The following is a 23,981-nucleotide window of genomic DNA, read 5'->3' on the forward strand; positions in this document are numbered from 1 at the left end:
GACCAGGCTGCTCAAAGCCCCATCCAGCCTGGCCTTGAACACTTCCAGGGATGGGGCATCCACAACCTCCCTGGGCAACCTGTGCCAGTGCCTCACCACCCTCACAGGAAAGAATTTCTTGCTAATACCTAATCCAAATCTCCCCTCTTTCAGTTTAAAACCGTTACCCCTCATCCTATTACTACATTCCCTGATCAAGAGTCCCTCCCCATCTTTCCTGTAGGCCCCCTTCAGGTACTGGAAGGCCACTAAAGAGAATAGCCTTCTCTTCTCCAGGCTGAACAACCCCAACCGTCTCAGCCCGTCCCCACAGGAGAGGTGCTCCAGCCCTCTGATCATCTTGGTGGCCCTCCTCTGGACCCGTTCCACCAGGTCCATGTCCTTCTTATGTTGGGGGCCCCAGGGCTGGATGCAGTACCCCAGGTGGGGTCTCATGAGAGCACAGTAGAGGGTCAGAATCACCTCCCTCGACCTGCTGGCCACGCTTCTGATACAGCCCAGGATGTGGTTGGCTTTCTGGGCTGCAAGTACACATTGCCGGCTCATGTTGAGCTTCTCATCCACCAACACACCCAAGTCCTTTTCCTCAGGGCTGCTCTTGAGCCATTCTCCACCCAGCCTGTCTTTGTGCTTGGCATTGCCGTGACCCAGGTGCAGGACCTTGCACTTGGCCTGGTTGAACTTCATGAGGTTTGCGTGGGTCCACTTCTGAATCCTATCCAGGACCCTACTGCCTACAAGTGAGCCTAGGGAGCAGCCCAGAGGTGCCCGAGTTTGTTGGCTGGCTGATGTTGTGGAGATCTCTACCCTGTCTTTTATGGCAGCCATTTGTACATGTGAGCATCTGTTGAGACTGGGCCTCTCCATTTCATTGTTCTAATTACTACTCATAAGCAAAGGCAATTGGCAACAGGTAGCTGTAAACCGTAAGGGAGGAGGGAAGCGATGAGTGTTACTGTAAGGTGCTGCAGTTGCACAGCCTAACAATTCATGCACCATGGGATTCAGAATTCTGCAGAATTTCATACTTTCAGTAAAAGTACACAGCTTAATACAGTTTAATACACAGTTTAATAAAAACATAATACCGGCCACATATAGGACGTAATTTTTGCTTGTTCCTCTTCTTTATGCACTATTCAACATGCTTTTGTCTTACCTTACATTTTCTCTTTATATTAGTTCTACTTGTTTATGTGTTTATTACTACTGTTATTTTAAATATTAAAAAAATGCTCTGAGTTCCTGGCAGAGAGGAAGCTCTGTAAAAGCATGTGAGGAAGATGTTCCAGTACTCCCTTGCTCTGCATTTGTTCCGGATGCTGTATCTCCGTTAGTGTCTGCATCAGCCTTTTCTGCTGGTTACTCTGAGGCCATTTGGAAGAATCAAGATTGTGGGAAGTGGTTAGAGAATGCAGTAAACTTGGTATTTGCAAAGTTTGAGCACATGAAGTATGGTTGTACTGGCAAAGTTAGTTTAGAGACCAGGGATATGCTGTGAAATAGAATTGCATGATAGTAATTGGCACTGGAAACTAACAGCTGATATTTCTGGACTGTATGTAAAATTATTATCCTGTTTTAAAGATTCACACTGTAACTTGTGCTCTCTATGAGGCTGCAAATATATTCCTCCTTTGGTGCTGGCTTTGTAGGCAAACCTAATCATTCCACAGTTGTCTGTTGCCTCTGATTTCGAAAATGAGCATTAATGTTGCGGTCTGTATTACTAGCCCGGGCACCATACAGAAATAAAACTCTTCCTCTTAAGAAGTTTTGCTGGAACATTTGACTCACAGGAAGCAAGTAAAAGTGAAACCTGATTCAGCTACAGCTAAATCAGTTACTTGTTCTCACTCTGGGTTTATTTTCACAGTTGGTTGGGTTTTTTTTTTTTTCAGCTGAGTAATATTATCTGGAAGTACAGTTGATGAAACTGTCTTATCAGACCAAGGTGTATCAAATGTAAAGATTTTTATACATCACAGCCTGACTGTATCAAAAACGCTTAAAGGAGAAAGGAACTGTGAAGTCTCTTCATATATGATAATCAGAATATGAGCAAAAATCAAAATTTTCTCAATTTACAATCTCTTTTGAGTCTTTCAGATTAATTTTACTATGGATGTGTATGGTGTTAGTAATCTTGGAAGTTAAGGTGACTGCGTAATTTAATTGCAAAGAAAAAATTATAGCAAAGGAACTCGAATGTGTCTACAGTTGTGTAGGCTGAAGACTGATGGTCCTGCATTCTTGGAGCTACCTTTCCAATATCTATTTTCAAATGTCAGCAATATCAAAGGCTGTTTTTACAGTAAAATTTAACCTAGTCACTTTAAACAATTTTTATGCCCTACTGGAGATAATCATTGTCTACATGAAATGAAACATCAATGTTGGCTTAAGTAAACCAAAACAATAGTGGACTTAAATTGAGAATTAGGTAGATTAGACGGATGTGTCAGTTCACAGAGACTGAAACTTTGGGGATGTGTGTATCAATTTTGACCAGACTTGGACAAAAGGAAATTCAAGTATTGTCTACCTGAAAATGGTGATTGCATCAGTACTGCTACCACACGTGCATATTTCTGCCCAAATTTACAGCAGGAGCACCTCAGTCTCCCGCATCCCAAGGCTGCGTCAAGCTTGCAGGGGTGCAGGCACGGCCTCCCTCTCCAGCCCAGTGAACACTGCTGGACAGCAGTGACAATAATTCCAAGAGGAATTTCCCTCCGGATTGGCCTTCAGCCTGCAGAGAGCTCCGTGACTGGGGAGCTCCCTGTGGTTGGTAACACGGCGCCTGGCCCGGGGGTCCCATCCGAGCTGTGACGCCTCTGTGTGTCTCCATATGGGTGCACTTGTGGCATTGATTTCCAAAAGTGCCTCTTGTTTGTGTGGGGATTTGGGAAGTGCTTTAGGAGTAAACAGGACTACCTTCTTGTCTTGTGTGTGCATTTGTAGGTGCAAATTGGGATACGCACGTTCAGCCAGCCACTAGAGAAGACTAGAAGAGAAGATCGTGCAAAGATGACCCTGTTCAGTGCATCAAGAAATTCCATGTATTTAGTTCCTGGTTTCTTTTAAAACAAACTCCTAAAGCTGCTCGGCACCTCTGCCTCTGGGGATGGTGCAGCCAGGGCGCAGCCAGCCAGGCCCTGGCCGGGCATGCTCCGCTCAACCCGCAGCACCGGGAACCGGTTTGTCAGGGCCAGTGTGGGGCTGGGCACCTCCCTCGGCGCCCCGGCCTGGGGCCCCTTCCCTCGGGTGAGGAGGAAGAGGAGACAAGGGAGCGATGAAGGGGCTGAGCCGCCTGCTGCGCGCCGGGGAGGATGCCATGCCGGGAGCGGGGGCAGCCAGCCATGACGGCCGTGAGTGCGCGGGGGTCGGGGGCCAGGTGGCCCAGTGGCGGTGGGACAGCACTGTCAGGGCTGCCGGGATGGTGGGGTCCACCCCAAACCCCTTCTTGCCTCGACCAAATGACAAAATGAGCGTTGGAGGGGGAAAAGAGTGAGGAGAGGATGTGTCGATGTGGGATCGGGAGCTGGGGTTTGGCACCTCCATCTTCCGAGGGACGGGTCCTGCAAATGGCCCAGCGGCCCCGCTTTAACTTCTCCCCTGCAGCTGTCCCAGGGGCTTCGCTGGCATTAGTCACATCCCAGGGGCTGAGCACCTGCTGACACCTTCACACCTGCTCTGGCACCCCCATTTTGGGGGGGCACACCAGAATCAGAGGACCTTCCAGCCTCCGTGTGCTCAGCAGCACGACTCCCAGTGATGGGGTCTCCAGCTTCCATCCCGCAAACCGGTGGGTGGAAGAACTGCCTGCTCTGGCGTGGGCTGCAATTAGTGAAAACGGTTTATTTGTGGAAACTGAGAGCTGATTGTTAAACCCTGCCCGCGGCCCTGCCCTGTGATCGCAGCATGACAGCCAGGAGCCGTTCTCCTGGGCCGTGCTTCCTGCTGCCAGGCTGGCAAAGAGGGCAGATAAAGAACAGAAACAAATAAAGTAGCACTGTTGGACCCGATAGGTAGTTTTTTCCCATTACTTCTTTGAATTGGAAAATCATTATTTTAGAAAAAGATTCTTGTGACTTAACAAAATACCTCGTTTGCCCTAGTCATTTTATTTCCAGTAACAAACAAGGAAACATAGAGAAAACATTGAAAATGTTACAAAACCATTACATTTTAGAAACAATAGAGTAAAATAATTTTTGTTGTCATTTGAATCTGAATATTGTTATTGGTTTTGTGTTTCACCTCCTTGGAACTCTTCAGCCAATTCAAATTCCTGAGTTTTTTCCATGTGCTTTTTGAGACAATGACAGATTTCATCCAGTGGAATCCACAACAGGAAATTAAAAATAGTAGGGTGGGGACCGGGGAAAAATTTCCATTGTCAATGAATACTGAAGCCTCTGGTGCACATTTTTACCTCATTGGAAGTCCTCCTTATTTGTGGTATTACTGGAAGACAGATTGAGGCTACTAAAAATAAGGTGTAAATATGAGGAAAGGAAAATTGAAGGTACCTCAAAGCTTGAGTTTCTTTTGAGAAAGACCTTCTGTTTTCAGGTAAAAAAAAACATTCACTTTTCTGCATCTTCTTACTTCCTTGCTCTTCCAAGAGAGGAGAAATTGTGGGATGTTCCACACAACACAGACAGGGCTCTCTACAAAGGAAATTAATTGATAAAATTACTACTTTTAGTTAGCTTAAAAGAAAAACCATATATAATTATTTCATTGTTATAACATGAATATGTAGTTACGGTATAACCTGTAGGGCAATAAGCCAAACATTTTCTATGAAGCTGAAGAAAATAATCCCCCAGAAAGATTGACAGCCACAAACAGATAATTGATTGCTGCTTGAAAATAGACCCGTTATTAATAATGCAAGGAGTGCCAAATCCTGGAGACCCCAGTTTGGAGAGAAAGCTTCCATAAATCTGTAGTCTGTCAGCTCTATAATGCTGTAATTTCATGCCTGAAAAAATCATTCTGCAAAAGCAGCAAGAGGTTGTGGAGCAAGTCAGTGCCGTGGTGTGTCTGGATTGCCACTGTTATTAACTCCTGAATTAAGAGGTATTAAAAAAGAGAGATTATTAAGAAACATCACACCCAAAGCAAAAGGTCTTGTTTTTAACAGCATATGGCAAGTTCGTGACTTCTGGACAAGAGAGAAAAGATCAGGTATTAGCTTTTTGTCAGAACTACAACAAAACTGTCCTTGCCAATGCAGCAACACTAAAGAAACATCATTTTCTCTTGTTTCTTGAAGACAGTGCTAGTATACTGTTTGGGTTGTTCCCGAATATCCTGAGATGCAGCAGCATTTATCTTTGCATCATACATGTGTGACTGAGTGACCATCAGCAGTCAGTAGGAATGAAGTGTGGCCTAATTGTAACTAATAGCAGCTAATTGGTGTCCTACATTTTGTTTCTGTGTTTGCCACAAATCTGCCTTGAGCGAGATATCCTGCGACGATTGATTTACCCATGTTTGAAATCAAGGTAGTGGAAAGCTCTGCTGGATACTTCTTTAGGGCGTAGATTACAAAAACTACGCGTGAAGGCATTTATTTGGCAAAGGTCCCTCTTTGTGATGCTGGTTTTGCTGTCTGCCACGGTTCTTATCACAGGCGCCAGGGGTGCATTTTTATTTGCAACTGGGGTTTTTTTGTGGTTTTTTTTGGCTGTGACCCCATGTTGTAAAACAAGCAAGTAGTAGTCCGTGACTTCCAGAGAATTTTGCAGGATGCTTCTGTTTAAGGTACTTGGATAATGTAATAGGAAAACTGGAAACAGTTTTACAAGTGTCCAGTTTAATTTCTAGCTCATTTTGTACGGTATAACTATGATTATTCCCACTGAGATTATAATTATGGGTAACATGTAAAATGCAATTAAGTGAATGCCATACTGATTTTCCTTAGTATGCTTTGCAGTCATACTGCCTCAAGCTGTATTCTCATTAGGCGTTAATGAACTTAGACATAATGCAGTAGAATGAAATTGCGTGAGAAGCCTCTGAGGAACAGATAATGGCTTCAGTTTCTAGTTCAACAGAGTGCTGTCCTCTTTGGTCATGTCATTGGACAAGCAACTTTCAGGCCAAAATATTCTAGACAGCAGATATTTAAGTGATTCACTTTTTAAGTGTGATATGCTAGGAAATTAAAAATAAGTACTAACATTTTTGCAACTGATTTAACTGCTACACTAATTTTTTTCTCAGTGATTAATTAGATATCAAGGTAGAAACATGAGAAACACTCTGACCTTTAAGTTAGCTAAGCCGGTTATCAGTCACAGGAATTTTATTTTCCAAAGTTACTGAAGTTAGGTGTCTAAATGCACACTGCAGCTACCTGAGTTGACCATACAGATGTTCATTTTTGTATTGAGGTCCCAATTTAATAGTAAGTTCCACATTGTCACCAAATACCGAGGAAAAGTACACACCTTTCCCCCACGCACACCCCTGCCCCATATAACTCCTGGTTTTTTTGTTGGTGTTTGGGGGTGTTTTTTTTTCAGTTGGGTCGTACCACACGGTTACTGTATACATGTTGATGTGTTTTGGTGCTGTATTCTGTTTTAAAACAGAGAACTTTTCCAAGAATAGGCAATAAATGCTGCAGTTCGTACTGTTCACTGCTATGCCTCTAAGTACTTTGGGATCCATTTAGATGGCGAGAGCTTCATAAATGAACTCTTGTTCCTGTAAGCAGTGCAAATAACGGTAATCTGTGCTGTGAAAAGTCTACCTCTATTTGCGCTTAAGAGTTGAAACTAGAAACATCAGCCAGATGTCTCTAGAGGAGAAAAATGTAATCCTGGAACACTTCTGTGATGAGAAGGAAATGATTCTCATAACGTATGAAGTCAGGACAAATAACAGAAGGTAAGAACAGTATCATCACACTGTTAGTTATGGCTATTTCTTTAGTAATACGATTTTTTCATCATGTTTTTCCACAGTGTTGCCAGATGAGAGAGAATTTCAATACGCTGCTAAAATGAACAATTTGGAAACCATGGAAAAGCTGTTTTCAAAGAATGTTAATATAAATGCTGTAGATACCGTGAGTATGAAGCATCTGACAGATCACTGATCTGGAATGTGACTCCTGGGAGTTGCACGGTGGAATCCCAGCGCACTAGCCCTGTCAGCTGCAAGGTGGTGAGGCTGCGGGAGTCCCTTTTAGGACCTGATTAGGAAACGTTTCACGCGTCCAGTATGGACAGTAGGATTTGTGCAGCGCAACCCACAGGTCTTTCCATTTAGCCACCAGTCTGTGCATCACGTTGGGAACTAAGGAATTCTGAATTGCGGTCCCTGCTCTAATATTTACTCTGGTTTGGGGTGACTAATTTCTCAAGTTCCTCATCTTTCAGAGCAGAAGGACTTAACTTCACAGTCACTTTGAGAATGGATTTATGCTGCTAGCATTACAAATTTCAAATGTGAGTTGTAATTGTTCAGTTTTTATGGAACCAGGGAAGCAATCTACCACATCCTCTGGCTCCAGGCTGAGATCAGAGTTCAGATTTACCCTAGGTAGACAAAAATGCATTTCTTATGCTGACATCAACTCTACGCCTGAAATCTGAGGGTGTAGACTTCACAGTAACAAAATATAGGGCTGTGTTCCACTTGAGAGGTAGTTCAACAGCAATGGAGTGGTCATGATATTAATCTGGGAGTTATGGAGAACAGTTTGCCCTCAGTGGTGGTATAAATCACCTACTCACGAACATCCAATGTTACTTAATCATGGGTTCTGAAAAAACTTGCTTCCCATGCCCATATGCATTTTTTCCCCACAGGGGAATTGAGGAGATAGTACAGGTGCATTCCTTGGTTTGTTTGTGAAAAAGAGAGTGAGCAAAAGTTTCTTGTGAGTAAACTTCTCTTGAATAATGAGAGCATTCCTATCAATTACATAGTACTGTAAAAAGTCACTTAAAAAATAGTTCTTGCTTCCTTATTGCTTTCCAGAATTCAGGAAATTAAACTAAATACTTTTCCAGTCCGGTAGTCTGAATCTTTACCCTGTCAACTTTAAATCAGACCTATAGTATAAGAGTTCTACTAGCATAGCTACATGGGTGTTGTGCATCGATTGATTCTTCTAGTGAGGAAGTAGCTTATACTGGCGAAATCATTCTTTTGTTATAAGCAAGGCTGCTAAAAGGCGAGTTTTGCTGATAGAACTATTTCTGTGCAAGAGGCTCTTTCTTATGCACATCATAAATCCCACCTTTTTATGCTTTTAATGCATATAGCTGTAAATTTAGACTTATACATGGGTAAGTCAGCTGATTTGCATAGAAGCATAAGAGAACAAATCCAAGCTGACTTTTAAAGTTAATTCCTTAAATCACTGACATATCCTTGTATGGAAACTCTCAGTGAATTATGTTAAACCCAGTTACGTTCACTTTAACTGAAAGCAAAATTCTGTCCACTAAAGTTTAATTCAATTTAACCAATCCTTTTTAAATTCACACCGTTAATTACTTTAATGAAAAATTCATCAATTGTTCCTCATAAACAGTGAGCCTATTCACCTGTGTAAAATTACTCACTGTTTGCAAGGTGGAAGTTTTCATTTACATAGACAATGACTCAGTCTGGGAAGGTGACTAACAGTGAGAGAGGAATCTCGTCATGCATTGCAGGGATATAGTCTGATTGCATAAATCTACTCCTCAGCTTTTCAAATACAACCATATAATAAAACAGTAAACATGGATGCTTCTTGTACTGCGTGCATCTCCTCTACGCAGCGTATGATTACTTAATCCCACTTTGACATTTCAGTGAATTTCAGTGAAGGGATGATGCTATGTAGAGTAATGAAATCATTCTGTTTCTACAAGAAATCTTTAAGATAAATACCTGAATTCTATCCAAGGGAGCAAAAATGCATGTAAAGAGCAAGCGTGGCTCTTGAAGGAGAAATACGGTAACAACTACGTTTGTTGTAGTGAATTCAGTGAAATCAGAAATCAGTGAATTCAGAAATCCTGATCACCTGCACAAGGAAAAGAACTGTATTATGGACCTGACAACCAAAGCTTTGCTTATTTCAGCTGAAGCGTACCGCGCTCCATTTTGCTGTTGCAAGAAGTCATATGTCGGTGGTGGATTTTCTTCTCCATCACAAAGCTAGACTTGATATGGCGGATCAGGTAAGCTGGTTTACATGTTTTCATTCACACAGTACAGGAACAGTTTAGGGTAAAAGTGAATATTTGCCTTATGCTCCCTGTTTTGCAAAGTTAAGTGCTTGCTGTAAATGCTTCAGTTCGTCTTAAGACTGCACACATTTGTATGAAAAACAAAACCATTGTCAGAGGAAAAACACATTGCCTAGAGCTCTGGCTGTGTTGAATACTTGAGTGAGCGCAAGGGTGGTTGTCCAAATATGCTCTCTGTGGTAGCTGTGTATTAATCATTGGGCAGTTTATATGAAAGCAATCACTAAAAGTAAAAATTAGTAAAGATCACTAGGAGCTCAGAAAGTAACTCCTTGTGTGCTTTCCCTCCATTTTTATGTGAGTAGCTTACTGCAAAACTGTCAGTTGCTCTGCGGGCTCCATGACATTAATAGTTTAGCAGTGTGTGGCTGATTTGGTTGGGCCAGACGGTGATCCACGGTGTAAGATTTGATTCAGGTATTAAAACTGAATGTATCGTATGTTATTAATAAACAGGCTATTCAAAGCAATGGTTTTCCAGTGAACTGAGTAATGAAAATAGATGAATCATTTACCCTGAATCTTCCCCTGTTTGCTTCTTTCTCCTTAGGCACCATATGGGGCAGTGTTTAATTTGTAAGTAAGGCAAATTCCAGGTTGTGGAGGGAGAAAGCTGCCTTGTTTTCCTATTGTGTTGGGATGAAAATAAGATGAGAGAGACCTGTCAATTCTAGTTACCAGTGGCTCCTGGCTTGGGCATGTTCTTGAAGTATAGGTAACCATCTCCTTGTTAGTGCTACTTGAGTTGCTCTGAAACGTTCTCCCACGTTGCCCTGTCAGTGAAAACCTCACATGCTGCTTTGAAGAAATACTCCATCTTTCTGGACCCTATCAGCTTCTAAGCAAATCTTGCACTGTTGTAAGCAACGTTTCCCTTTTTGTCTGGCAAGCTGCAGACATTGCCTGCATGAGGAACTCTAAAATCAATAGTCTATGATGTAATGGCTAATAGGGTAGTTCTGCAAGAAGCGGACAGTTTTCTTTAAGTAGTTTACAGAGTACCCTGGGCATTGTATTAATGTAATTTTATTCTGTAACTATTGTAAGTTATTCTTTATGGCAAATTATTTTTCAGTGGCTATCATCCAGATTTGTTGGGGCAATAAGGTAACTCAAAACATTTTATGGGTCTTTTAATTATCTTGATAGGGTGCATTGAAGCCAGGCTGGAAATACAGACCCTCCCCTCATGTTGGGGTTCTATTAAAGACAGAGAATCTCATTCTAATTAAGCATTACCTTTTAATTATTATCTGTCTTTAATTCTTAGATATTGTTAATCATCTTTGTTGAAAGACCGTTGGAAACACTCCATCATAATTAGCTTACAGAGCTTAAATATTATGATATTACATATTGTATTTGACAGTGATTCATGTACTCTCTGGCAATTGCTTTGATCATGCAATTGATAAGAAAGAGAATGAAGATACTATGAAATTATTTCTTACTCCATTTTAGTTTCTGACATAATTTTTGTATTAATAAGCGCAAGGTCTTAAGCATTCTTAACATTTCTCAGTATAAAAAAATAAGCTGATTGAAAACACACAATAGTGTTCTTAGCAGCGACGTGGTACTCCTTTACTTTGGAGACTTGACAAAACTCGTGGGGATAGTTAAGATGTTTATTGATTAAGAAGCACATCTCTAAGAAACCAATAATACATCACTTGTCTAATAAACACAACACTGTTATTAATAGTATTAATTCACAATTATATCACTCCAAGTCGCAGTGATTGTGTTACAATTCTATTGCTTGTTATCAGTATTAGCACTGATACACAATTACATTACTGCAAAGAAATCTATACTACTAAGCTGTAATTATGTCACTTGTCCTTCTGCACTTAATATCAAGGTAGAAGTTTATCCCTTCTTATCCGCCCTACCATCCCAGCTCGTTCTGATGTGGACCTGATGGAGAGTTTAACAGGAGAGCCCAAGGTGATCCCTTTCTGTATTGGGATGAGCTTGGGTCTGCAGGTCACCCTCACTACTGTCGACAGGAGCCCACAATCACAAGATTCTTCCCTTTTTTGTTCTCCAGCTGATTTTATACCTTATTTGCCTTTTCTTTTTTCTTTTTTTTTCCTGAACCCACCTTTTTGCTGCCCTTGTGCCTCCTTTTCTCCTCCCAGACTCCTCCTCCCTATCAAACAGCCCACGCATAGAATCACGCAGAGTGGCTGAGGTGGGAATGTTTGGAGATTACCTAGTCCAGCCTCCTGCTCAGAGAGAGGATGGTCAAGAAAAGCAGGTTGCTCAGAGCTATGTCCCATCGGGTTTTGATAATCTCCAAGGATGGAGACTCTATAGCCTCTCTGGGAAATAGACTCCAGTGTTTGATCATCCTTCCTGTAAAAAAGGTTTTTCTTATGTTTAAGTGGATCTTCCTGTGCTTTAGTTTGTACCCATTGCCTCTTTCCCTGTCAATGGACACTGCTGGCTTCATCTTTTTTACTCCCTTCTATCAGGTATTTACACACAATGATAAGATCTACCTCAGCCTTCTTTGTCTGAACAGTCCCAGGTCTCTCAACCTCCCCTCATATGTCAGATGTCCCTTAATCATCTTTGTGGCTCTTTGCTGGACTCTGTGCAGTATTTCTATGTCTCTCCTATACTGGGAAGCCTAGAGCAGACACAGTACTCGAAGTGTGTCTCACCAGTGAGTAGAGGGGAAGAATCACCTCCCTTGGCCAGGCAGCAGTGCTCTTCCTAATGCAGCCCAGGATACCATTTGCCTTGTGTGCTGCAAGGGCACGTTCCTGGCTTGTGTTCAACTCAGTGTCCACCAGGAGCCCCAGGTCCTTCTCTGCTAAGCTGCTTCCCAGGCAGTTTGCCTGCAGTCAGTACTGATGCCTGGGGCTGCTCCTCCCCATGTACAGGACTTTGCATTTCCCCTTGTTGAATTTCATGAGGTTCTTGTCAGCCAATTTCTCCAGCCTATCGAGGTCCCTCTGGATGGCAGCACACCAATCTGGTCCACCAGCCACTCCTCCCAATTATTATAATTTATAAATTTGCTGCGGGTGCACTCTGCTCCATCATTCAGGTCTTTAATGCAGATATTAAACAGTAGTGGACCTAGGACTAATGCCTAGAGTGCATTACTAGTGACTGTTCTCCAGCTGGGACTTTGTGCTGCTGGTCAGAACACTTTGGGCCTGGCAGTTGAGCTGACTTTCAGTACACCTTGGTCTATCTGTTTGTCTATGCATGTACTTCATCAGTTTGTCTACAAGGATGTTGTAGGGGACAGTGTCAAAACTGTTACGAAAGTTGAGATAAGTAGTCACTTCTCTCTCCTCGTCCACCAGGCTAGTTTTCTCATTGTGTAAGGCTATGAGGTCTAGTTACTTTTTCTCCTTGGTCATAGTTGGAAAGGTTTTTCAGGGCAGACTTTCGAGCCACAGTCACAAATTTTGCCCAAGCCCAGCTTTGTCCTTGTAGCCTGCACACCAGATGCATGTTTCATATTGCCCTCCACTGTTTTCTGCTGCAATTGCTGCTTTCTGTACCCAGTTTGGGCCTCCCCAATAAAGACATTGATAAGCTGGAGTGAGTCCAGCACAGAGCCCCTGGGATGATTAGGACTGTGGCACATGGTGTATGAAGAGGTGCTGAGAGAGCTGGGTCTGCTCAGCCTTGGGAGGAGAATGGTAAAGGTGAGACCTTATGGCTGTCTGTAGATACCTAAGTGGAGAATATAGAGAAGACAGAGACAGACTCTTCTCAGAGGTGCACAGTGATAGGACAAGAGGCAATAGACACAAATTTCAACACACGACATCCCACTTAAGGACAAGGAGAAAAAAATTTTCACTGTCTGAGTGGCCAAACACCAGAACAGATTTTCCAGAGAGTTTGTGGAGTCTCAATCTTTAGGCTATCCAAAACTTGACAGGAGAAGGTCCTGAGCAACCTGATGCAGTAGGACAGGCTTTGAGCAGGAGGCCATAGAAGTGTGACCTCCAGAGGCCTCCTCCAGCCTGAGCTGTTTTGTTGTTCAGTGAATAGTTTGTGAGTAGTATCCTGAAGTCCCTGTCACAGCAAGCATCCTGCTGTCAAAAGTGTTATACCAACATGCATGAAAACTGTTCCTGTTCTCCATTAGAGATGGGAATCAAGCTATTTATTCCTCATTTACAGAGAAGAAACTGGGGAGAAGCGTTATAACTGCTAAGGAAGTGCCTTGATTCCTCTTGCTTCCTTTAGGTTCCTCTGACTCCATCTCTTAGACCAGGTGCTTTTATGGTGAAGTACAAATGTCTTGTGTTTATGCAGCACTTAGTACAATGAGCCATGATTTATGATGGTGCACCTGGATACACTACACACAAGTTGAGGAAGAGATGTGGAAAAGCTAGAGAGATCTGTGGCCAAGACAGTGGCTGGAAGTTCCTTATCTGTTTTCCTTTTGTCTCTAAGAAGTTATCAACAGCGTTTGTTTTTTTCCTGAAAGAGAAGAACTTTTTAGAGAATTTGAGAGAATAAAAGAGAACCTTAAAAAGAGGGCTAAATGGAAAATTATGGTGACAAATGGAAAATTATGGTGGCGCATGGAAATATAGTCATTACCTATCATCACCTGAAATGTCATCCACCGCACTCAGTGCTAGCTATCTACCTGGTTTCTGCAGAGAGGGAATGTTTTCCAGGTGGTATTTAATTCCCACATCTTAAAATGGAATCTGCCCTTCTCTGGAGATGCCAGACCCTCTGCCAACAAAAGGTTCAGCCTGAGCATTTAGCTAGGTCTTGATGCATGACATTTGGCTTAATTTAAGTGAGATGAATCGCACTCACACCACCAGGTGTTAATACGGATTTTCTAAGAGCCCACAGAGCAGAACCCACTCACACACTGAATTAATTAAAAAGATTTAAAGAAATTTGGCATGAGGTATTTTGGTGGTAATTTCTGCCTTTATCGTTTTATTTGAAGCATGGCCTGACAGCGATTCATCTTGCAGCTTGGAGTGGAAATCTGGACATAATGCGAAAATTAGTTAAAGCAGGTGCTGATCAAAAGGCTAAGAATGAGGTTTGTTGATGCTAAATATTCACCAACTCTAAACACGTTTATGTTGGAAAAAAATCAGTCTTGTTCTTACAGAGCTGCTTATGGTTTTTCAGGAAGGAATGAATGTACTGCACTTCGCAGCTCAGAACAACAGCGTTAAAATAGTTGATTATTTTCTCCAAGATCTTCATCTGAATGACTTGAACAAGCCTGATGGGGTACAGTATGTTTCTTTCTTTGATGTCATGAAGCATCTGTTGTGGGCAAAACAATCTTGACTTGTGGAATTTCAATGAATTTTTTAATTTATTGCCAGTTATATAAACTTTTAATTACCGATTGGATATTGAGAAACAAGTAAGACAAACAGCCAGACAAGCACTTAGGAAAATCACATTTCCTCCCTCTTTGCCTGTCTCAGCAGAACTCCAGACACTTGTTCTCCCCTGCTCCTCTTGCTTTTGCTGCACGTGATGCTCAATCCCATCGGTGAGGGGATGGGAGGCAGAGGACGTTGGGGCCAGTCCACAGTGGTTTCCTCTTTTTTTCTGCTCTTTGTTTCTTACTCTCTTCCTCTGGTCCAGCAAGGGTTCTCCCATGGGCTGCAGTCACCCTCTCGGTGTACCTTCTCCTGTGTCTCCTCCCTTGCATCCTTTCATGTCTCCTCCTGTATCTTCCCTTGTGCATGCTCCCCATAGCAGTGACCACCCTTTCTAAAATATGTTTTCACAGAGGTATCACGTGCTTCTCTGATGTGTTAAGTGCTGACATGTGGTGGGTCAGTTTTGTCCATTGTGGAGCCAACTGGAAATGGCTGTGACCAGCACAGGGCAGTCTCTGACCTCCTCCCACACACCTCACCCCTGCAGCCCCCTGCCCTTACCAAAACCTGCCAGTCATGACTAATGCGGGCATATTTTGCCAAAGTAGAACATAAAACTATGTGCAACCATCCTACAAATGTGCACCAATTCTTCGACAGTGCCAGAGCCTTGGCCTCATCAGGTTTGCTGTGCTTTTATTTTTCCTTCCCTTTCCTTCCCACAATGTTGGGATCTTGCTTTAAAGGCATACTTAGCTAAGCAGGATACTTTAACTTTACATGAGGAAAAGTTATTCTTGTAGGATCCATCACCAAAAGAACAAAGCTCCCCTCTTCTTTTTTTCAAGTCTTGTATTGACTCAATGGTGCAAATTTCTGAATTCTTTCTACACATGAAAAGGCTGACAAAACAGTTAATTTAAAAAAAAAACCCTCTGTGTCTGGGGCCTTGGGAAAGGAAAGGTGAAGAATAATCTTCTTTATGTTGAGGTTATTTCATAATTCTCTATTAGTTGCTTGTATTTTTTTTCTCAGACTTTTACTACAGGCCACTACCAGCTTGTGAGGCCATCTAACCAATTATGGCCTCACTGCCTGACCAGTGGAATGGTTTTATGTCAAGATAACTTTCTGGAGTTGAGTTGTAAACAATTGAAAAGTTTTTGTTAGCTTAACCAACACCCCCACCCTCCTCCCCTCCCCTCCACCAATGCACAGCACTAAATTCAGGCCTCCTGGATGAAACTTCCGAGGTACGGTTGTTCTGGTCTGTGCTTGAGGAATTCAGATCAAACATTTTGTGCCATGGAAATAAATCTTGCAACTTCTTTACTGTCTGTTTCTGAGCATCCTCAGACTTTTAATGACACCGTTCTTTTGATAAATTTTTTCATAGTGAGAAGAATTAAGAATTAAATATTTTGAGCACATTTTCTACCTTGTTACCATTTCTGAACAGTTTTCAAATATTTTCTTCAGGATATGTAAGATGTATAATCTGTTTTTTTATACTAACTAAATGATGCATCATTTTTTTTTAAATCTTACTCTTCTTGTATATATCTACTTTTTTATTAATCTACTTAGTCATATGACATAAATTTTTATCTAGAATAGACATGCACATATGCATGCCATCTAGTAACTGGAAGCAAAGTATTTTTACTTTCAATAACGCTATATTTTTTTCCCATAATTTTTTTCTAGAAAGGTAAAAAGCCCTTTCTTCTGGCATCTGAAAAAGGCCATGTTGACATGATAAACAATTTGATTACTCTGAAGCTGTTTACATCTGAAAAAGATAAGGTAAAGGTTTTTTTTCCACAGCAGTACAATTAAAAATGTGCCTATGAAAGATTACTTTGTTTCAGTGTAGTTACTACACAACCAAGTAATGAGAATAAGTTGTACAAATGTCACAATCCTGGTAGTGATATATATTGGAGCAACAAATGTATAAGGATGATGATTTTTCAGTAATTAGGGGAAGACAGTGTGACTTTTGGTCTTATTGCCGGGAGACTTTTCTATACACATCTATAATTCTTGTAAAGCAAGACTAGTGTATGCAGTCTGTTGGGAGAAGTGGAAAAGTCTGGTGACTAAGGTGTCAGCCTCTGTACTGGGCGGTCATACTTCCCAGTTTTACACTCTGCTCGGTTGTGTCTGTGTCACTGCTAAGTCCTGCATGACTAATTTTTCAAAGGTGTTTAAATACTTCAGGATGCAAATGAACACCTATTTTCAGAAATACCTATTTTTCAGAAGTGCCTTAACACTTCAGTTTGATTGAGTTTGCTTTTGACACTGCATATTCAGGTATCTAAATAACTTTCAAAGTCTGCCTTTAAATCTCCTTACTCCTTACTTGACTATTTGTGGAATGAGCCAGTTGGTTCTCTACATCTGAGGCATTGCAAGGATAAATACATTAAACATTGTGAAATGGTCAGATGCTGCATTTATAGAACCGTGTAAGTAAGCACCCAGGAAGTTACGCTTTTTTTTTGGTATTCTGGTAATAGTTTAAAAGCTACAGTGCAAAACAGAGCTCTGCTGTGCTGAGCAGTTTATCAGCAGAGGTTAAAAGACAATGTTGTCGCAGACACTTACCTGGATGAAAGTGTAAACAGCAACGATGGGAGACAAATGCTGTCGTCCTACAGCGTAAGTAAATAAGTAAGTAAGAAGCCAGGACAGAAACTCATCTCCAGGGTCACTAAAAGCAATCACACTGCATCCATAATTTCTAAAAGGATTTGAATTCCCCCACCCTCCACAGTGCTGTGAATGAAAAGACTTTCATCTCTCTGAGGGCTAGGATTTTTCTCCAAATTTCCAGATTCAGTTTAGTTTTAACCAGTTTTATACTTTTTCTTGTGCCAGTATTGTCTTTTAGCTCAAAACCTGCTGCTCTTCCTGAACTTGCTCTTTGTTTTCATTTGCTTGCTGGTGTGTTTTTTTGTTTTGTTTTGTTTTGTTTTTTTCTCTTTTCTTTTTTCTTTTCTTTTCTTTTCTTTTCTTTTCTTTTCTTTTCTTTTCTTTTCTTTTCTTTTCTTTTCTTTTCTTTTCTTTTCTTTTCTTTTCTTTTCTTTTCTTTTCTTTTCTTTTCTTTTCTTTTCTTTTCTTTTCTTTTCTTTTCTTTTCTTTTCTTTTCTTTTCTTTTCTTTTCTTTTCTTTTCTTTTCTTATTTAACTAATGACAAATCGTGCAGATGGAGAAGGAGACTGAAGATTGCGATGTTGGCATCAAAGCCACTACAAGTTCCTAAATACTTACCTAGGTTTTGGCCATTAATATTTAAATCAGTGATCCTGGGTGCTTGGTGTAGTCCCCATCCTAGTAGGAACCAGTATCCAAAGTTTTGTTCAATTTGTTCTTTAGGAGTTAGAATGTTAGGTCTTTTCACTGGTCATATGCTGCAGTTTTCAAAATCTGAGACAACCAACTAGACCAGCAAGGTCACGTCCGTGTAGATGTGAAAAGGTCCCTTTGGATTAGTCTGAATCTCGGAACATGCTGCGTGGATCTGCTTCCTTCTCCTTGTATGTAAAAGAGACATATATGTAAAAGACCAAGGGCTTTGTGTTGGTTTTGCTTGATGTTTTGACTTTATTCTGGGTTTTAAAATACCTTATTTGACATTTTAATTTCAAGGACGGAAACACAGCATTGCATCTAGCAGCCAAAAATGGTCACAGCGAAGTTGTAGAAATTCTGCTCGAGCAGTGGGAGGAAATAAATGACCTCAATGAGGTAAGGACAGAAAAATTACTGAAAGAGAGAGTTAGAGATTTAAAAAATCAACTCAAAAATAACGTATTAAAGGAATAAATGTTGCACTGAGTAAACTTCATTAGTTCTGTTGCTTTTCTAGTACCTTTGCATCCTGTTTCATTGTCCCTCCTCTAATAAATTCAGCTCCGTTAACTCCTTCAGTGTCTCTTCCTCTGTCCCCTATTCCTCACATAATGGCCTTCCCTCTGTCTCGCATGCCCTTGCATGGTAGAAGGAAACAGAGGAGGGCCTAACCTCCACCTTGCTTCCTGTCCTCCAACACTTCTGGCCACATGATCCCTTTCCTTTTACCATCTGTGGTGCTTTTCAGGCAATTCACTGAGCCAGTTCAACATGCATACCCAGCACATACCATCGCAGGCACCTCAGCAAAGGCATCTCAGATTTGTATCATTTTCATCTGAACTCAATTGACTGCACAGAACTGGCTGCAGATGCTGACTACCCACTTTTTCTTTGCTGGGTTAGTGTTGGTGAGCTCAGCCAGCACATTCACAAATTGCGTATTAGCTGTGAAGGTTGTATGCCTGAGTTGATGCCCTCATGAGCTTAATTTTAGGGCTTAAAGTAAGGGTGGACGAGGGAAATGCACACCAACAACTTAGTGTTTCTGCTTTGCAAAGGGTCCTTGTGTCTTCTGCTTCTTCTGTGGGGCAGGAATGAACTGGGCAAGTGAGTTCACTTTGTTGTGGGCTGCCATGCCCACTGTGGGAACCTGCCAAGGGCCTGATGGTCTGCTCTGCTGGTGCAGCGGGTGAAATGAGTAAGGGACACCCGCTCCTACCCAAGGCTCTCCTCTTCCTTTATCAGCAACAGATTTATGGGTCGAGGAGTTCTCTCTTATCCAACTTGTCTGTTACTTCCAGCTATGTAAGCTTTGAGGCACATGAGCCCCTTTGAAATGTGAATCCCTCGTCTTTCCAAGCCTTGTCTGACAATGTTGCTTCTGCACACAAATCTTGTACTGCTTCTGCCCCTGCCTTGCCATAGCTAATCGTGTGACCTTCCTGTCCAGCTGGAGACGTTCTGGTCGGTGGATAAATGGGTCTTTCTTTCCCCAGCATGAGCAAAGCACTAAAATATACTAAGTTTACCAGAATAAAGGTGGCAGGAGTTTAAGCAAAGAAAAATCAGAATTTAATGGTGCTTCTGTGAATACTGAAGGACTAAAGTAACTTCCAGTAAATCTTTGCGTAATTTAGGAGTTGAGAAGCAGGGATTAGATTATTGTGCAACTGGTGTAACCTTTCAGAGACTTGCTGTGGAGACTTCGAGACTTTCTTGGGGTGAGAAGATTTGAAAATAAATATGCAACATAATTATTTCTGCCACAAGTGCTCCTTATAACTAGCACTAGAGTTGGGAATTCATCAGAAATCCATGGCATTGGACTGACAGAAACTGGTATGTGCTAGCATGCTAGCAGAGTTGCCTGGTGTTGAATGGTAGCAATTGTTACCCACCATCTTAGTTTCTGTGCCTGTTGTTAGCAATCTTCTTTGAAAAGAGCACGATTAATATTTATGAAATAGTTATCTGTATCGTAAACCTTTACTGTACATCTGTCCACATAAATGTCATCTGTCACTTAAGTGTCGATGCGTTGCCATTGCATGTAAGTGTTAATTTAGGAGCATTCAGACTGTGTTCTCTTGTGACCATCTCCCCTTTTCTGTTGAACTGGATGAGTCCGATCGAGCTAACCTGTTTTGTGTCACAGCCTTACAGTCACGTGGCTTAAATTGGAACAGACGTTTTCTCTCTGTTGGTCTAGAATGGAGAAACTCCATTTTACTTGTCTGTTGAAGGAGGTCATGAAAAATGTGCTGAACTCTTACTGGAAGCAGGGAGTGACATCAATGTTTTAACTCAAGTACGTACACAGCATCCCTCAAGCACACAGGTACCGGGACATCCTGGGCTGCGGGAGGGACGTTATCTTCTCTTTTCTGTGTGTCCTAAACAGCATATTTGCTCTGCTTATTTTTATGAAATGGTAAAATAGTAAATTAATTAATAACATAGAATTTGGAATGCAGAGAGTGCTAACATAAAAAAAACGATGTGGAAGATATATAGCATAGATTTATTTGACAGAGTACTATGGTGGAGCCTTTTTATTTGCTGTACGTCCAATAGTAAAAAAAATACAACTAGGAAATATAACCAGCTAGGGTAATTGAAAATCCTCCTTTTTGGCAGTGTGTATGACTGAACTGATGACAAACCTGTTCTCCACATCTGGTTCCTGGACTCCAGTCCAGCTCACATCTGTTGAATGGCCTGGGCTTGCCTGCTGCGAGGAGTTTATGATTCCAGCAGACTGAGAGCTTGTTTGTTTTAGCAGAATTATTCAGTGAAAATTTTCTATGGATTTATTTTTGAAAGTCTGTTAATGTGACTGTGCTTGCTTGTTAAAGGTCAAACTGAACTAACAAACTAGGAGACATTTTGGCATTGGCATTGTCCATGGCGCAGGGTAGCTGGCAATGCTGATTTATCTCTATGTTAAGAGAGACTGAAAAAGACTATAGAATACTGGTGTTTTTAGCATTTTTGTTATGATATAGTAAAAATGGAAAGTTCCTTTAGTATTTACAAAAACACAGCATGCTCACTGCTGATCCACTTCATTTTATATCTTTTTATTAAAGGGATTTTTTGGGGGGAGGGCATAATAACACAAATTTAAATAAAAGATTACCCTATATTGATAGCTCTCTTTAGTACTGTCTTTCCAGAAAAAAAAAAAACCACAAGTTTTTGCTGTCTATACCATTTCTTTCAGAACAATAGCAGTGCTTTGCAAACTGCGATTCAGAATGGACATCTATCCTTGGTTAATTTTCTTATTGATAGGAATATTGACCTGGTTCCTAAACCCGAGGTGAGTGTGTATCAGTATAACTGTTTTGCTGTTGTTCAGCCTGTCCGGTCTTTTATGGCTTTCCTTGTGGCTACAGACAGCTGAATGAGATTGACTGGTGCCTTAATGTTTTTACTATACACATTATTAAGTGTTTTATGGATGTTGGTTATCAATATGTGTGGACCAACAAAGGCAAGGCCCTGTTGCAGAAACCCAGTGAGTGCCTGAGCAGACTGGTGCAGTGCAGTGCAGAGGTGGCCAGGCTAAGCCAAGGTCCAAGGACTGGGAGACGATGAACAAAATACCCTGCTTGAACTAAGCAGCAGTAAGGCAGGCCTCCCTGTGTGCTGTGGGCAAAGAGTGAACACTTGTAACTGATTTTGAATAAAGGTAAATTGAAGGTAAATAAACACCTTGGTCCTTTCCCCCTCTGCACTCAAAGCATATGCCTTCAAAATCTGCATGCCACCATTCTTTGGGGTTTAAAAAGAAGGAGTTATTCCTAATATTCAAGTCTTGTCTCAATTTAGATATTACAGTTTTTGTTACCTGTGAGATTTTCTGTGAATAGGGAATTATTTTCCACTTCTACAGTACAGGATGAAAACAGAACCTGGGCTTCGTGACTTATCTGCCATGACCACTGGCCTGTTGCATAATGTTATCAAGGAAGAACAATTTCTGATGTGCTCGAAATGATTTATGTTAAAGATCAGGCAGTTATTGTGCTGCTTGTTCTCATTGGCTTTCTGTAGCAGAAGCAAGTCATAAAACTGTAACTTATGTTTTGGAGGCGTTTCCAGTGCAGTGTTGCATAAGGACTTGCTTTATTTTTCTGTAACACTGAAGAAATGGCCAGGGTTTATAAAGACACAAATGAACTGGTGTCTGGCATCTGTGAGTGGCACTGGTATGGAATTATTCTTTAGATGTACTTAGTAACAAACTGATGAGTCACAGGTTCAACATACAAAGCGATCTTGCCAGTCTAATGGTTGGCTTGTGAATGGTGTTTGATCTGTGCCCCAATTATTTTAATAAATAATCACTCAAATAAAAAACCTTAATTACTTTCTCGCTGTAATTTGCTTTTTATAAATATGACAGAAAATCAGTTTAGTATGGAGAATATTTCCAGCAGCAAGACATGACAAGAGTTCATTCCTGGAAAGCAGATTTTGACATCTGTTCACCCTACACAGAATTAATCTGTCTCCAGCCCATTCAACTCAGGGCAAACCCAATTTTCTGAGGGAACAGAAACATTACCTTAAGCTCCCTACAGTCGGCCAAGGGTAGCAGCACATCCCAGGTACGAACATGTAAGAGGAGCGCCTTGCCATGTTCCTAATTGGTGAGAAACTGATACGCACCCCGCGCGCTCAGCATATCCAGGTTTCTCAGCTGTATTTGTTTACCTGCTGCTGTCGGTGCTGCAGGAGCCAGAGCAGGCTGCCATCTCTGGCATAACTCTGCACTTCAAGGTGTGTTTTCTGCAGTCTGAACCTCTGTTAGAGCACATCTGCCTTTGCAAGGGGCAGATTTTAATAAGAACCTCTTTTTGTTTGAATGAACTTCTAATAATGTACCCAAGTACCAACTATAATAATTTATTATTTTCCCTCCACAGCAGAAGAATTCCCCTCTCCATTTAGCAGTCGTCAATAATCATCTAATGGTAGTAAGAAGCCTCTTAGATGCCAATCATGATATAAACTGCTTAAATCATGTAAGAAAAACTGGGAATTAACATAACTTCACTGGTAAAGAGGAGATTATGTGGATTTTGCTTGAAATAATTTTTTTTTTCCTTATGAACTCAGGGTACAAAAAAATAGGAAGGAAGAGGCAGTTCCCTCCTTATCTTTTTGCATGTGTGCATGTGTATTAGTCATGGGTACATGCTGTGCTAGTATTGTTTGTGCAAGATAAGGATAGCAAAATACACTCAGACAATATTTGGATTAATTTTTTGTTGAAGTGTTACAATTCATGCGAAATAAATGTCGGAAATGTCTCAACGGTATTGACCTCAGAGGGAAACGCAGTGCAGAGTGTCACTTGGCTGGGATGGAGTTAATTTTTTTCACAGCAACCCATAGGGTGCTGTGTTTCAGACTTGTGACCAAAACAGTGCTAGTGAGGCACCCGTGTTTCAGCTGTTGCTGAACAGTGCTTGCACAGCATCATGGCCTTCCCTGTTTCACACTCTGCACCCCCAGTGAAGACACTGAGGGTGCGCAGGGAGCTGGGAGGGGACACAGCCAAGCAGATGACAACAGCTGACCAAAGCGATGCTCCACACCAGACAACATCACACTGAAGGATGAGGTCACAGGTCTCTGTGGCACAATTGGTTAGTACACTCAGCTGTTAACTGAAGGGTTGGTGGGCAGGGACGCCGGCATCTGTTTTCCCTACCTTTACCAGGGTTGTTTGGCTTCCACCTCGTGCTGGTGGTCCACCACCACTTATCTGCTCAGGTACTGGATAGCCTCCTCTGTGGAAGGCCACATGATATGTGATGTGTGCCAAGTGATGTGTGATGTGTGCCAACCTATTTACTTTGGTGTTGGCTTGCTTGATCCCTTTTTTGCTGTACAAAACCTCCTGTAATTGTTAATGGTCATTTTCAGCTTTTGCTACTTTGTGTAACAGTTTGTTTTGCATTGCCTGGGAGAG

General features: G+C 41.5%; 1 protein-coding gene across 6 annotated transcripts in view; it reads left to right on the plus strand.

Moving 5' to 3' along the window:
* The first annotated feature begins 3,136 nt into the window (after positions 1-3,136).
* ANKDD1B (ankyrin repeat and death domain containing 1B) overlaps positions 3,137-23,981 on the plus strand; it is a 31,368-nt gene continuing 10,523 nt past the window's right edge. Inside the window, exons 1-10 of one of the 6 annotated variants that reach the window (XM_063320032.1) lie at positions 3,137-3,371; positions 6,993-7,096; positions 9,111-9,209; positions 14,233-14,331; positions 14,424-14,528; positions 16,340-16,438; positions 18,290-18,388; positions 20,205-20,333; positions 21,219-21,317; positions 22,930-23,028. In XM_063320032.1, coding sequence (XP_063176102.1) covers positions 3,296-3,371; positions 6,993-7,096; positions 9,111-9,209; positions 14,233-14,331; positions 14,424-14,528; positions 16,340-16,438; positions 18,290-18,388; positions 20,205-20,333; positions 21,219-21,317; positions 22,930-23,028 — 1,008 coding nt within the window. In that variant the 5' untranslated portion in view covers positions 3,137-3,295. Of the gene's footprint in view, positions 3,372-6,992; positions 7,479-9,110; positions 9,210-14,232; positions 14,332-14,423; positions 14,529-16,339; positions 16,439-18,289; positions 18,389-20,204; positions 20,334-21,218; positions 21,318-22,929; positions 23,029-23,981 lie in introns of all 6 variants that reach the window. The other 5 variants (XM_063320033.1, XM_063320036.1, XM_063320038.1 and 2 more) reach the window with 5 other exon arrangements.

Source organism: Chroicocephalus ridibundus, chromosome Z, assembly GCF_963924245.1.
Source record: "Chroicocephalus ridibundus chromosome Z, bChrRid1.1, whole genome shotgun sequence".
Taxonomy (NCBI): Eukaryota; Metazoa; Chordata; class Aves; order Charadriiformes; family Laridae; genus Chroicocephalus; species Chroicocephalus ridibundus.